At 33.8% G+C, this 14,968-nt stretch overlaps 1 protein-coding gene across 1 annotated transcript; it reads right to left on the reverse strand.

The window, feature by feature from the left end:
- Positions 1–228: 228 nt before the first annotated feature.
- LOC147064299 (coiled-coil domain-containing protein 22) lies at positions 229–10,549 on the reverse strand. The gene is made up of 8 exons (XM_085958966.1): positions 10,384–10,549; positions 10,027–10,195; positions 7,685–8,021; positions 6,779–7,092; positions 5,151–5,384; positions 4,642–4,793; positions 4,141–4,306; positions 229–962 (listed from the first exon to the last, which is right to left on the reverse strand). Exons 1-8 carry the CDS (start codon positions 10,431–10,433, stop codon positions 723–725), a joined length of 1,662 nt encoding a protein of 553 aa, XP_085815092.1. The 5' UTR covers positions 10,434–10,549; the 3' UTR covers positions 229–722.
- Positions 10,550–14,968: the final 4,419 nt, after the last annotated feature.

The following is a 14,968-nucleotide window of genomic DNA, read 5'->3' on the forward strand; positions in this document are numbered from 1 at the left end:
TACTACAGGACGCATACATTGGCGAGAGCGTTGGATAAAGTGTGAGTTCTTTCGCCGAGCACCGCATCTCACATTTTTCTTTTTACTTTACGGTCCAAGTCATCTTAACAGGATAAAGAGAGAAAGAGAATATTGGAGATTTTACTTTTGTCCATTTGACAAGAGATATAATGGAAATATACCATTTTGAGGATTCCTAATAATGAGTGCAAATATTTACAAAGATTATATTATATAAATACTTTATTTGATCAATGCTCTTATTTCATATTGTACAGATATCAAAATAGTATGTCATTATATTATGTAGGTACATACAACAAAATGTAACTTACTTTGTAATAATAATTATACAATACACTTATAAATACTGGTGAATACAATTTTTTCACATAATCATACAAATCTGCAGTCTTTGGTCAAATTATGTGATATGTAATAAAGTGAAAAATTGTTTTGAATTTTGATAGAACATTATGTACATAGAAATAATACCACAATAACTGACCAAACACTTCACTCTCTTCAGTCTTTTCTATTCTTCATCCAATGAAATTTACACAATTATATTGGTCATATTAAATTTACTATGTTATGATATGGGACTGATTGAATATAAAACACGTCATCTAGCATAACAAATATGTATGTATGTAATTTGTATGATGTATTAATATTTAGCCCAACAATTTTCTTATAGTATGTGCTGTACGTCAATAACGTTAACTTTCTTTTTCCTGTTTTTGTTTATTTGACTGCTCATACTTGAGATCCAAGTAAACTCGTTCCATGTTTTCTTTTATCTTTTTCTTCCTTTCGGTTTCAACATTTTTCTCGAGGTCTCTGATTTCTCTCAAGTGTGACCCGATATCGTTGACCATATTAACGATATCTCCGCAGTTAGTGTGGATATACGCCAGCAGTTTGTAAGCTTTTCTAGCATGTTCATCTTTTTTAGCATCCTTGAAAAAATACCATAATATGAATTAATATTATTACATAAAATTGATCACATAGTGTCCGCTTACACAAAATGAAACAGTTTTATTCACAACATGACAGTAAACAGTCTACAGAGTAAACTAAATAAAGTCTATTTAAAGAATTTATAAAACAACATTCATCTAACTGAGTAACTCAACTCATGTGAAAGGAAAATATCAATATATAAGAGCAATCCAGATAGCCAGTGCTCTGCTCTATCAATTATTCATATATTAATAATAATTTATAACGGATGTTACACTACACTTTGGAAGAAGAATGAATTGATACTTCCGATTTCTCACAAATGCAGTTACAGTAAAACCTCGTTAATAAGAACACGGATAATTCGAAATTTTCACGAAAAAAAAGTCCCTTGAACATTATTTTAATATAAAACCATACCTTTAATTCAAAATGATTTCACAGTTCTGACATAAAAATATTCAATAAATCGTAATAAGGTACACTATTTCATGAGCCAGTCATTGAAAATTGTGACAGACTTTTCTTAAAATATCATAAATTACTTATTTTATGAAGGTAATAGAAATAATCCTGACATTTTATGAACCATTAATACACACAGCGGTTTGTCATAAGAGGCACAACTGCACTCCACTCAAAGGAAAAACAATAACTCACATGTTTCAGGGCTGTAGGTATTTAATTGTTGATTGTTTATTGGATTTTCACATAGTTTTACTAGAGAACCATTGCCAAACAATTGTGTTAACAAATTGAAAAATAAAAAATATTTCGTATTTTTCTATAATTCTAGCTCACCACAATATGGTGGTAAATACCTACCGACATTACTGGGTAACTTCAATTAATGGATTAACGACGCATGGTATTTGCACAGATGTTAATTTGAAAGAATTGTATTGGAAATTTGGTAGGCAAACGAAATAATTAATGAAAATATATTTTTTTTTTTTCAATACTTTAATATTTTTCCCCCATATATTTCGTAATTCAATTTTTTTTCGATTTTCGGTCCCGCGGAATTCGTATTAACGAGGTTTTACTGTATCTATAAGTTACACTCAACTATTCAGAATAGAAAACTTAGCAGAACTCTCATTTAACCAGATGCCACAAGCGTGTTTCCATGCGCACGAGGAGTGTGCTCACTCATTATACTAGCCCTGATTGATTGTTTTAAATAAATATATTGTACATACAACTACCATCTCTTGGAATTAAATATTTAGCTGAAATACAAGTCTTTATGATGTACTTTTAATATATTTCTAAAAAAGATATGTTCTTTCCATATAAATTCGCGGCCCATGCTGCGACAAATATTCATTACATTAGATTGCCTTCTCTTCAAGTGCAAGTGTTGAGTTTTTAAGTCATGTTTTGCTAATTTTACAATTTCAAACGGATGAAAAAAATTGACACAGATTGACATCCGGCATCTGCGTCACTGCTAAAAATGGGAGGGTCATTGCGATTTTATACCCGATAGTAAACACTATATACAAATATAACAATAATTTATGTCTTATTATCGATCTAATTTCGAAGTGAATAAAAAAAAATAGCTATGTATATAACTACCTACTCAGACGGTCGAGTTCGAAACTAAAATTGTCTATCAAGAATAGATTTCTCACAAACGCCATTTATTTTTAAAATATGTTTTTCGAATTATGGATCGCGCTTTCGATTATTTTGCTCTCGTGGCGTCAAAATATCCAAAACACATTTTATTTAGTGTTGATACAAATTTTAAAAGAAAATCAATAATTAAAAAAAGCTCTTCCTTTTAAATAAGAAATGTATCTAATACATAATTTTATATTTTTAAGTATTAATATAGTATTTTACAAACGACTATACTACTTTATATTTTCCAAATATTTCTGTTTTTTCCAACATATGTATTTTTTTCTCGTGCTTATAGCAGAGAATTTTTTATGTTTTGTTTGTATTGGGTAATACAATAAACTGTACATTAAAGGTTCGTTTCTTTCAACCTGAACGAAACAAATCAAATTAAACCATAGACAATATACATACAAATTGTATGAGTAGAAAGTTGACCAGAAATGGTTTGAGATTTGACATTTGGTTCAGTGTATCATTGAAAATCAAACCGTTCTCGGACCATCAGAAATGGTTTGACATGAAACGTCAAACCAATTCGGACGATCCATAGACTAAAGGCAATCTGTCAAAGTGTTGATAAGCATTATTCGGCATTTATATATCGTGAGGTGTTCATATTAATATGTTAGACATTTACACCATAGAAGTTTACTTGAATTATGTGTATTATAGATTAATAACCAATACCTATTATTCATAAGTAACCATACGCGAACAAGAAGCCGCTTTTGGTCTTATTATCTCAAAATCCAACCATATTTTCTATGCAAAGAGTTCGATTCAATATCATTTCTATAATTATTATGTCAGACTAAGAATTTATTTTCATTTTATTTATATTTTGTAACGGAGATTCTAAACTACAAACTGTGTTAAATCAACCCGGAATTATCTTTATATTACTTACCTAACGAATTTTATCAATTTAATATGTTCAATTGTCGTCTAAGTCACAAAATCATACTGTCGACATGAACAAGTGGTCAATTATAAAAAGCTCTTATCAAATGTAATTTTTAAAAACTTGTCATACCTATAAATCTTATAAATTAACTAAATGGCTACCTATTCACGAAGCATTCTTTATATTTTGTACATTTAAAATGAATGAATACGAATTTGTATTATTGTAGACAACGATAGGAGGTTAGAATTTCATAACAAGTTGACGTTTCAATAAATATGTTTCTGTTTTAGAGACTAATATGTTCTGAATTAATTTTAAGTACTGGCAACACTAATTAGTCGTCAGAAAGCGTTTCCGTGGACATTTACCAAACGGTCCCAAACCAAACGGTTCCGTTTCGTTTGTTTGATTCAGGTTGAATGATACAGACTTTATATGAATAAACAAATGTATTTGAAAAAGAATCATTTTGTTTTATGATGTTTATTACAAAAATATAGTGTCTCGAAACCCTGGGATTTTTTGTGATTCACTCCTATTTCCACTAATAAAAAAATCAAAAGAAAAAGTTCTATACCGTCTCAACCTAATCATCAATCGTTATCACTGAAAACTGTTATAAAACGTACCTTAAAGACCAGTTCATCCACAACAGCAAAGGATCTATCCAATTTGCCATTCATGGTGTTCAATTCTTTTTGAAGGACTCTGGTATCAGACAAAATTTTATTTATCTCAACTTTCTGTTTCGATATGTTACCAATAATTTCCATTATCCTCTTTGTATAAGCTGATCTGCAATAAACAATTCAATTTATTATATTAACATATTTTTAAATATCAGACCTTTTCAAATTTGCACACAAGTAGTTTTTAAAAATTACAAATTAAACAATGACGCTCACAGGGCTCCTCCAACATAACACTTAACTCCAAAATCAATAAAAATAGTGATTAAATGCTATGACGCATTCCAAGAGTTTCCATTTCTCAATGGCACCCCTGGCCGACGTACTATCTAGATGGACGGTAATTATATCTTGGGTTGCGCGGATTTGGAAAATTAAAACTCATGCCGTGCGTCATGTCAAAAAAGATAAATGGTAAGTCTTGCTTAAAATAAATTTTACCTTTTCTTCACAAACTTCTTCTTAGCATTTTTCTTCTCGATTTCCCTTGTCAAATGCAATTTGAGGCTGGTTTTCTTCTCACGTTCATCACTCATTCCCTTGATTTTTTCTTCCAGTGACTTGATAACTTTGGTTTTTTTAGACTGTTCTATCTAAAAATATAGGAATTGCCTCAATCATTACAATACAATAATACAGTATCTCTATAAAATGATAACAGGATATTTTATTTTTTTAATTGTATGAAAGTATGACACAATGGCCGAGCGGCTTACGCGTCAGGTTATTATGTCGTGAGTCGTAGGTTCAAATCCTGAGTCTGGCAAATACATATTGTTTTTCAATTTGTGTTTGATGTCAGAGTATGGACCTAATAGGTTAAGCAAGTGACTAACATCCATTTCTTGTAAAAAAAAATCTATTAATACAAACCTACACTCTGCGGAGGCCCATATGATCCTATAGTTTCAGACATGGTAAAAAGAAAAGAAAAAATATCAAACTCCTACCTTTTGAATTTTTTCAACCTCCCTTTCTTGAATGAGTTCTTTCTCGCGGACCTCATTTTCTTCTATTTCTTTTTTAAGGTTAGCAATCTTAGCGGCTTCTTTGTCATATATAGTTTGGAGTTTAGCCATATTATGATCGGTGTCCGGCAAAAGTGACGCCACTAGAGAAACAGTATCTTTCTTATCCGCAATTGCTTTTTTCTTAGATATTTCACTCTCTTTGTCTGACAACATCTGTAAAAATTAACTGTTCCATTAGTGTAATTTGTGAGTGCGGTGAAATTGAAACCAGAGAGCATGCTTTTCCTGGAGGAGTTTCAGCCATACACCAAACCGAGCTGAACAGGAGGCTGCTGCATGAATTAATGCCGTACCAGTTCCACTATGACTTGTTATATGACTAGTTTTATGATTTTGTTTTCTGGAGCATTTGTTTTTATAATATAATATTATGTAACTATGTGTCTAGAGATTCATAATATTGGTTGAACTTACAAGTGAGTTATATGTATAATTCTAATAACAGTTAAACATTTCTAAGTCATGCGTAGGTTAATAAACTATTTCTTTTATTCAATGAATAATTCACAAGATTCAGGAATGTGACACTTTTGAAATGTTATTATCCAAATTATGTATGTTCAATAAATCATGATGAATAAAAAAAATAGTTTATTAAATTATTATTTAAAATTTTAAGAGATCCAAAAGCCAGCTGAAATCAAGGTAAAATGGCTATTATTGGCACCTAGATTCAAAACCACAAGTCTGTAGCCAATATTAACGCTTCAGTTGAAAGACTATTAGTTGGTTTTGTCATAATTGAGGAGCAAACATTCAAAAAGTGATTTGTCACACATTTTGAAAAATGCCGTTTATTGTCAATTCTGATAGTCCATATTTAAATCTATGAAAGGAAACCAGAATCAGTGTTCCTTTTATCCTATAAAAAAAATATAATGCCTTGATTTTCATTCAAATAGTGTTTTGCCCACAAGTTTCATGCAAATCGTGTTTTGTCCAAATTTCAAATCAAAAAATGAACCACTTCCGCGAATTTTGGATTATACAAAATACCAGGTTTAAAATTCTTTCCTTAAACAGTTTTATAATAAAAAAACCATTTTGAGTACAATATGTTTTTCTTGATTACCTCAGCTCAACATTTGTGTGACAAATCACGTTTTGAATGTTTGCTCCTCAATTAGGTAGGGTGCTGGTGGCTAAATTGATAGAGTACATCTGGCGGATGCGGGTTCAAATCCTGCGTAGCACCACATTGTTTCAAGATTTTTTTTAATATGTGTGTTTCGGAGGTATTTCCAAATTACGTATCGTCGCTGTAGGAATGGTTTGTCGAATAGACCAAATGTTCAGGATACGAAAAACAAATTTCATAATCCTATATTTAAATACATGGAGATATTTAAATTGTTATTTTTACAGCATATGAATGATGTATTCATTACCATTACAAAGTAATTTAAAGAAAAGGATGGTTCTAGTCCATTTAGATACAAAAAAACATTCTGCAGTAAAAGGTCGATTTCGACAAAAACGGATATTCGACAAACCAATCCTATAGCGACGGTATGTTAAATGGTTAAATTATAAAAATAACTACATACCGTTTTTTTATTTTCTTTTAGGGAGTCTATTTCATTTTGAATTGATTTAGTTTTCTCTTCAATATCATTCATAGCACTGGTAACACTTTCAATTGATAATACTGCAGCTGTATCGAAACTGTCTTTGAATAAGTTAGTATCGCCAGGATACGGCAAATTGTCTTGAATCTGTCTAATGTCGCCCTTGAGTGACGATTTAGGCCGATGATCTTTCAATTTATTTATTAATACATTTGCTTGCACTATAGAATCTGTATTTTCAGAAGCACTTTTTAAATTCCCAGGCAGAACTTTGTTCCAATAGTCGATTACCACTGTAAACAAAAATAAAATGGCAGCGCTTTAAATTAAGTATTATAATCAAAGAATTCGGACTATAAATACGAGGAGTCTTTATAACACTTGGAATTAATTAGCTAGCGCATGAAGCATGGTTAAATTGGTAAACTCCACAAACATTAAGGACAAACGGCGCCAAATTGATGCCAATTGTCCAGAATCACCAAGTGGTCAAAGTGATTGTCTCCACTTTGCTTCAATTTTGTACATTTAGGCCCCCACCTCTATAGAAGAATGTTTTATTCAACATATATTATGATTATAATGAATTCAATACAATATTTAATTTTGTCAAACTTTAGGTAGACGATACTTTCTTTTCTATCATTGAACACGAAGGAATGCAATAGATGTATGATCATATTCGACACAATTTTTTAAGACTCGTTCAAGAGTTTGTTCCAAATCATTTATGTTCAGTATAATATTAATACTATCGACCAAAGGCACTTGATGGAATTTGAATTTACTCAAATGGAATATTACAAAACTTGAATCCATTAGAATTTATGTTCAGTATGTTTATTATTTTTGAATAAAAAATAATTTAATTAAGTAACCCTATACCTTGCACTACGTTCTCATCTTGTGGTGATATTTCCAAAGGAACTCGGTTAAATGGGTCCACATAGGAACAATCTGACAGAGACCACTCACAGTTGGATGTCAATTTAAGAGCTTTTTGTTTGCAATACGGCGGAGTCCACGGATCATTGAGTTCTTCGGCTATCTTGAGGCCGATGTTTTGCATGAGTAAAGAAAGACCATCTCTGGGAGCTGTTAGGTAATTTTTTTCAGATTCCTTGGGAAGCTTTTCGATCAAGAACATGAAGATTTTTCTGACATCATTCTCATTGGGATATAGAAACAGCTGATAGCCCAAATCGCCTTTGTAACCCAATTTCTGAAAATTAATAACATGTACATATTTAAATCTTATGCTTAGGTGAGTAGAATTTTGAATGGAAGTGATAGAGGGTGAAGACTGAAGAACATATAGCCGCTTATGTACGCCTGACTATATATATAGAAATACATAATCCATGAATATTTAATTAGCAAAATCATTGGAGTATTATTTATTGACTTTTCAGCAGAAGATCAAAGCTGTACATCTTTGAAGATTGTGTTCTAACAAAAAAAATGTAAGAATGTGTTTTGCTGAAATAAAATTTGGTACTAACCCAATTTCAATCTGGAAATGTTTCTTCAAAACAATCAATCCTACTCTACTGTAGGACCTTCCAAAGCATTTTCAAATATTTTGGGAGAAATAAATGCTTAACTTTTTGTTTTTCTTTTTACAACATTTTTTCAAATAAATACTCTAAGACCGGTTCAATATAGGAAATAGTATGTACATGGTATGTAAAACTCCCACCTCCGCACCCGTTATGTATATGCAGCCACGTCATATCCGGCCGCCTAATATAACCCTTACGTGTGCCAGATCAAAGAATTTAAGTCCTCATTTTGTCCCGAGCAGAGCCGCACGGGACTGGTGATGCAACCTTGCACCGAAGTGCGAATGCATGATGTTAATTTATATGGCAACTATCAGAGTGACTTTAATTTGAAGAGTCGCAAGGGGAGTCGAGAGTGTCCCGCTCCCCGTACGCTCTGGCGAATTTAGTAAAGGCCGCAAAATTGGCCTTGGTTGCCACCATGTCAGGACGTGCTCTGCATCCTGCTGGTCGTGTCCACATGAGCAAAACCAAACCTCTGCAGTTTGGCCGCAAAGTTTCCATGGCCAGTCATGAATTGACTGGTCCAGTGGGTCGGCATCAGTCTCCTCGTCATGTGTCTCACCGAGACATCTGGAAAGTATAGAAAAGTCTGGCGGCCCTTAGGGGAGGCCACCCATCTCGCCTGCCATGCCGCATATGCGGTCTTGTAGACCAGAAATAGTATGTACAATGAAATAACCAATAAAGTTATGTAATTTTTATTTTCTTAATACCACGTCAATATAGCAACAACATTGGCCTAGTTGTTCGAGCAGCTGCCTCTGTAATACAAGGTCGTGGTTCTCGGGTGTAAACCTGCGTCCGGTCAAGAAATGTATGTATTTGATCCAATGGCTGAGGCGATGTCGCTTGACTTCAGACAATTGGACTTCTCAGTTCTTAACCAGACACGGTGGTATTGCCTTCAAGCTCTGTCAACTTAGCCAAATAGAATCTCCGACTAGCCTATGTAGCGAATTGCAGTTTGCCTATCACATCCTCTGGGAGTGTCTCCATAAATCGGTTGAAAAGGAAAAGTTGGTTGGGAAGTTGCTCCTGGGGCACTCTCACAACATTGAAGGGTGCTTAAAGTTCGTTATGCCACGGTATACCTGTTATGTATGCATAACAGGTGTGAAGACGTGACGGGTGGTGGAAGGAAAAACCAGTATGGATGTAATAGGTTGAGCAAGTGGCCAGCATCCATTTCTCATAAAAACAAAAAATCTGTTAATACAACCTCTTATCTAATCAGTAGAAGCCATTTGATTCTCTTACGATCGAACATGATGATGTAATGTAATATTGCAAGACTTTCAAGGTTTTTTACGAGCCATAACGTTTGTAAACTCTACATACTTACAAATTTATGCTTAGTAAAAAAAAATCTGGTGCCATATTTTTCGAAATTGAATTTAATTTAGTACCATATTTTATTGAGAGTAACTCTCAATCTTTATCGCTTTTGGACCCTGCAAATTGAGCAGTAGCTTCATCTCCCTCAAGTTTTTTTTTTTATTTCATATTTCAGATCATGGTGTCCCTTTCAATTTGGGGACTCTGGACTATAGTCCCATTCAGCCCTATGGTAAATCCGGTCCTGTGAATTATGCCTATGGCCGTGCAATGGAAGAATATAATATTGTTTTATTATTATTTTCAAAACGCCACATTGTTACATACCTTGCAAGTATCTGCTAATTTAGTAGCAAGTAACACTTTTTGCGACATCACTTTTGGTTCGTCATATTCTTCGTTGTCTTCTGTTATTACATCGATGCATCTTTTCGCAGATTGCAAAACCAATTCATCGGGAAACTCATCCAACGTATCTATGTCTTCCGGAAATGGCCTGTAAAATTAATGGTTTTGTGTTTCATCAAACGAAATTTCATTTCAGTTTTAAGTTCAATATGGAATAGATGCCAGTATTATTGGCATAAACTAATAATCCACGATATTATTGATGGCTTCAGTTAAGTTATATTCCATAACCGGTTCTATCAACTGATACAATGTGATAAATATTTAAAAACCTACAGTCCCAACTGTTTCAAGGATAGCAGAATAATATGATCCACTTCTTCCATTTTTGTATCCACTTTGAATTTTCATTAATTGTTCAACCGAAAACAATATTATTCTCAAATTATGTACTAACAAAATTTACGATACACTGAAATGTCATTGATGACAGTTCAATTTCTGTCACTCTTGCCAGAAAGGAAAAAAATGAAAAATTATATTTATTTTTATTTGAAAAGTCTGTATCATTCAACCTGAATCAAATAAACGAAATGGAACCGTTTGGTTTGGGACGTTTGGTAAGGCCTACCGCGCATGAACGATTTCCTATCGTACGGTCAACAACCGAGGAGTTGTAACCATCGTATTGCAATGCAACCCCGCGCATGGACGATCGAGCGAACGGCCGAATTGAAAATCTGTGTTCAGACACAAAATTTTACACCGATTCGAACCGGCCGGGGTCCCATTGGCAATGCTTTTAAATGAGAGCCCGCACATGACAAGTCATGGCCGGCCGAGAGTGCACTTGAGTGCACTCATACATGCACGCACAAGTGACGCGGTCGTATGTAGCGCACGCATACATCGAACCGTCACATTTGACTTGACAGTTCATCGATGCGTACCTATTGGCTTTGCATGCGCGTACCAGTCCCATTTTTTCAGTTTCTTTCTTCATAAATTAATAATATAGGTATACACCCACATTTTAAAACAGTTTGATAATCTATACAAAACCTCTATATATTATATAATATAAGCTCTACAAAATCCATTTTGACGTTTCTTATATTGCGTCCGCCATTTTTCGGTGCGGAAGCATATTTTCAGTGCGCGCGCATTGCCTCCGATCTATATCACGCCATGCGCGCTCAAACATACTGGCCGGTAATAATTTGGATCATGCGCGAGCAAACCAACGATTGTCCGAATGCTACCGGCCGGTTATGTAATCGTCCATGCGCGGTAAGCCTAAATGTCCACGGAAACGCTTTTCTGACGACTAATTAGTGTTGCCAGTACTTAAAATTAATTCATAACATATTAGTCTCTAAAACAGAAATATATTTATTGAAACGTCAACTTGTTATGAAATTATAACCTCCTATCGTTGTCTACAATAATACAAATTCGTAGTCATTCATTTTAAATGTACCTTCAGTATGATTTTGTGACTTAGACGACAATCGAACATATTAAATTGATAAAATTCGTTAGGTAGGTAATATAAAGATCATTCAGGGTTTATTTAACACAGTTTGTAGCTTAGAATCTCCGTTACAAAATATAAATAAAATGAAAATAAATTCTTGGTCTGACATAATAATTATAGTAATGATATTAAATCGAACTCTTTGCATACAAAATATGGTTGGGTTTTGAGATAATAACACCAAAAGCGGCTTCTTGTTCGCGTATGGTTACTTATATGAATAATAAGTATTGATTATTAATCTATAATATACATAATTCAAGTAAACTTCTATGGTGTAAATGTCTAACATATTAATATGAATACCTCGCGATATATAAATGCCGAATAATGCTTATCAACACTTTGACAGATTGCCATTTATTAGTCTATGGATCGTCCGAATCGGTTTGATGTTTCATGTCAAACCATTTCTGATGGTCTGAGAACGGTTTGATTTTCAATGATACACTAAACCAAACGTCAAATCTCAAACCATTTCCGGTCAACTTTCTACTCATACAATTTGTATGTATATTGTCTATGGTTTAATTTGATTTGTTTCGTTCAGGTTGAAAGAAACGAATGACGTATTGGTTTACGTTTAGAAGATGATACAAATTTTAAAACTAACTAGGTACTGGTTTGTAGCCTATTATTTTTTAAATCGTCAAAATTAATTCCCAAATTTATCTTAATAAATGTTAAAGCAGGCAATTATTTCAGTATTTCTGTGATTCAGAAAAAAATTTGATATCATTGATTTATCTTCTTATACAACAGGTACTCTGCAAGAACATTAAAACATCACACAGATATAGATATGGGAAATGAGTCACTTAATAAGGACTCCGACCGAATAGGTCAATTACGGATAGCGATTTGTTCGGACAGATTAGGTCAATTGTGTCTTTTGTTGTCGTAATAAAATGTATAGTACTAGCGTGGCAGCGTGTCCTTCCCACCCACGTTTCTTCCTATACTGCGCGCGCACTCTCGCGAATCTCGTTCGCCTCGAACGACATATTCAGTTCGGCGGGCAGCGTGTCCTTCGCACCCACGTTTCTTTCTATACTGCGCGTGCACTCTCGCGTATCTCGTTCGCCTCGAACGACATATTCAGTTCGCCTGGCAGCGTGTTCTTCGTACCCACGTTTCTTCCTATTCTGCGCGCGCACTCTCGCGAATCTTGTTCGCCTCGAACGACATAAGCGCCAGGTGACACGGGACCGATTTGTTCGCTGGTTATAGGTTAGTTTAAAAAGATACGTTCGTTCGAGAACGACGCATGTCTACACAGATACTTACTGACAGTGTACCAATCTAAAAAGATTTAAATTGAGTGACGACGACTGATGTCCATGCGACGGTTACAAATCTCAAACTGTGTGGCATGTCATCAACATGCCCAATTGGTAGAAAAGGAGCGATGGACTCTCGGAACTCTTGTGTAGACGACATAATCATGAAATTGACCCCCAAACACCTCACGAAATACCAAACAACAAAACAACACGAGAGCACTACACAAAATATTTAATTCTGGCCATAAAGAAAAAGACATAATAAATGAAGGAATATAATTAACTGCACACTTTGCCTAAAAACTATAGTCGAGCAAATTTTTCAATATCACCATAAATGCGAATAAGTAGGTATGTAAATGACTAAATGTAGGTAATTAACTCTTTCAACCACATTGTACGAAAAAGCTAGGGCATAGTTATTCAAAAACAAAAATAGGTGCTTTAATTTAAATTAATAAATAATCATAAGGTAATCCATTGGTATACAACCAATGAGAAGTCAGCCGATTGGTATGGAATGATTTACATTGTTTGTGTCCAATAAAGTTTTATATCTAAGAAAGTCAAAACTGATAATGGGCTCTGTATGATTTTTGCTTGTATAGGTGTATTGGGTGTATCCATCAACACTGAAAAAATCAAAACTCCTTGTTTGTTATATATAGACAGACCCTTGTGATTGAATATTATTTGGTATGTAGGTACCTATCTACTATTGTTACAATATGGTCTTTTATTTCAAAACTCAAAAAGTAAGTTTAGTGTCTATCTAAAATATTCTTAGTTTTGGTGGATACATTGTTTTACGTGTGGTGTGCCGCGGAATTCTGGGAAGACCTTTGGTGTGTCGTGGGTGAGAAAAGGTTGCGGAGCACTGCTATAAACCGTTGTCTTCAATTTATAAACCATAAATTAATAGTGACATTAAAACAAATATCCCACTGAAGAATTCTGATAATGTAATGTATGGCACTTATTTTTTTTTGGTACATATAAAATAAACCAGTGTGGAAATAAGTATTTTGGTTTTTCCATTTTATTTATCTAATATGTGACTATTTTTAAATACTAAATAAATAAATTTGGCACAATTATTGGAAAAGGTTCACCATCCGAGTTTTAGTGAAACAAAATTTAATCTTGAACAAGCACAGATACAATATGTTGTAGTGCGCAGGGCGAATGTGAATATTATTGCGTTTGTTAGACTGTACATACTTACATCAAACTTACTGCGGCACTTTCTCTGGCTCGGCGGCACTTGCTTTGCAGCAAAACTATCGACTTCATGACAATATGGTGTTTATAAAAAAACTTAAAGAAAATTTGGCAGCACGCCAGTTAAGCAAACCAGCATACACTCTACAACAGTGCTTCTCAACCCATTTCGCATCATAATATACTGATATTTTTTTTTTTAAATCAGAACACTGAAAAATACTCTATACCTAATACCAACCAATCACTTTTTCTACCTCGTAAATGTAAATCATCATCAGCCTGAATCTATCCACTGCTAGATGTAGGCCTCTCCAAGCTGATTAAACTGTGCTTAAACTCAGTCTTGTGCGTTGTGTTGCCGCGTACTTCTGCAGAACTTAACCATTTCTTCGATCCAGCAGCCTTTGGTCTACCTTGCGAACATTTTGTACCTTTCGGGTACCACTGGATGACTAGATTTGTCCGGCGATTGTCCCTTCTTCGAGCTATGAGTCCAGCCCTTTTCAATTTGAAGTTTTTACCGAACTCTATTAGTAGTAGTAGAAAAGTATTAAATAAACATACCTACATGATATTAGTTTGTACATTTGCAATACAATATCTTTGCAGTGAAGCTTTCTAATAAAGCTATTTTGTAATTGTACTAAATTATATAAAAACTATAGAAAGCGTAGAAACCTATAAAAACTTTATGACAGCCAAATTTCATAACAATTAATAGTGCTATGACGGGTGACCAATCTTTCAATAAGATATCGACTTGCCTCATGGAATATGTGGCACACTAACTCAAAAATGTCAAAAAAAATTGAAAAAAACGTATAGCAAAAACCATCTGAATCATATTAAGTATATACTAATCTTTATCATGATATTA

This window comes from Rhyacophila brunnea, unplaced genomic scaffold, assembly GCF_057557595.1.
Source record: "Rhyacophila brunnea isolate RB1 unplaced genomic scaffold, BYU_Rbru_1.0 scaffold_8, whole genome shotgun sequence".
Lineage (NCBI taxonomy): Eukaryota > Metazoa > Arthropoda > Insecta > Trichoptera > Rhyacophilidae > Rhyacophila > Rhyacophila brunnea.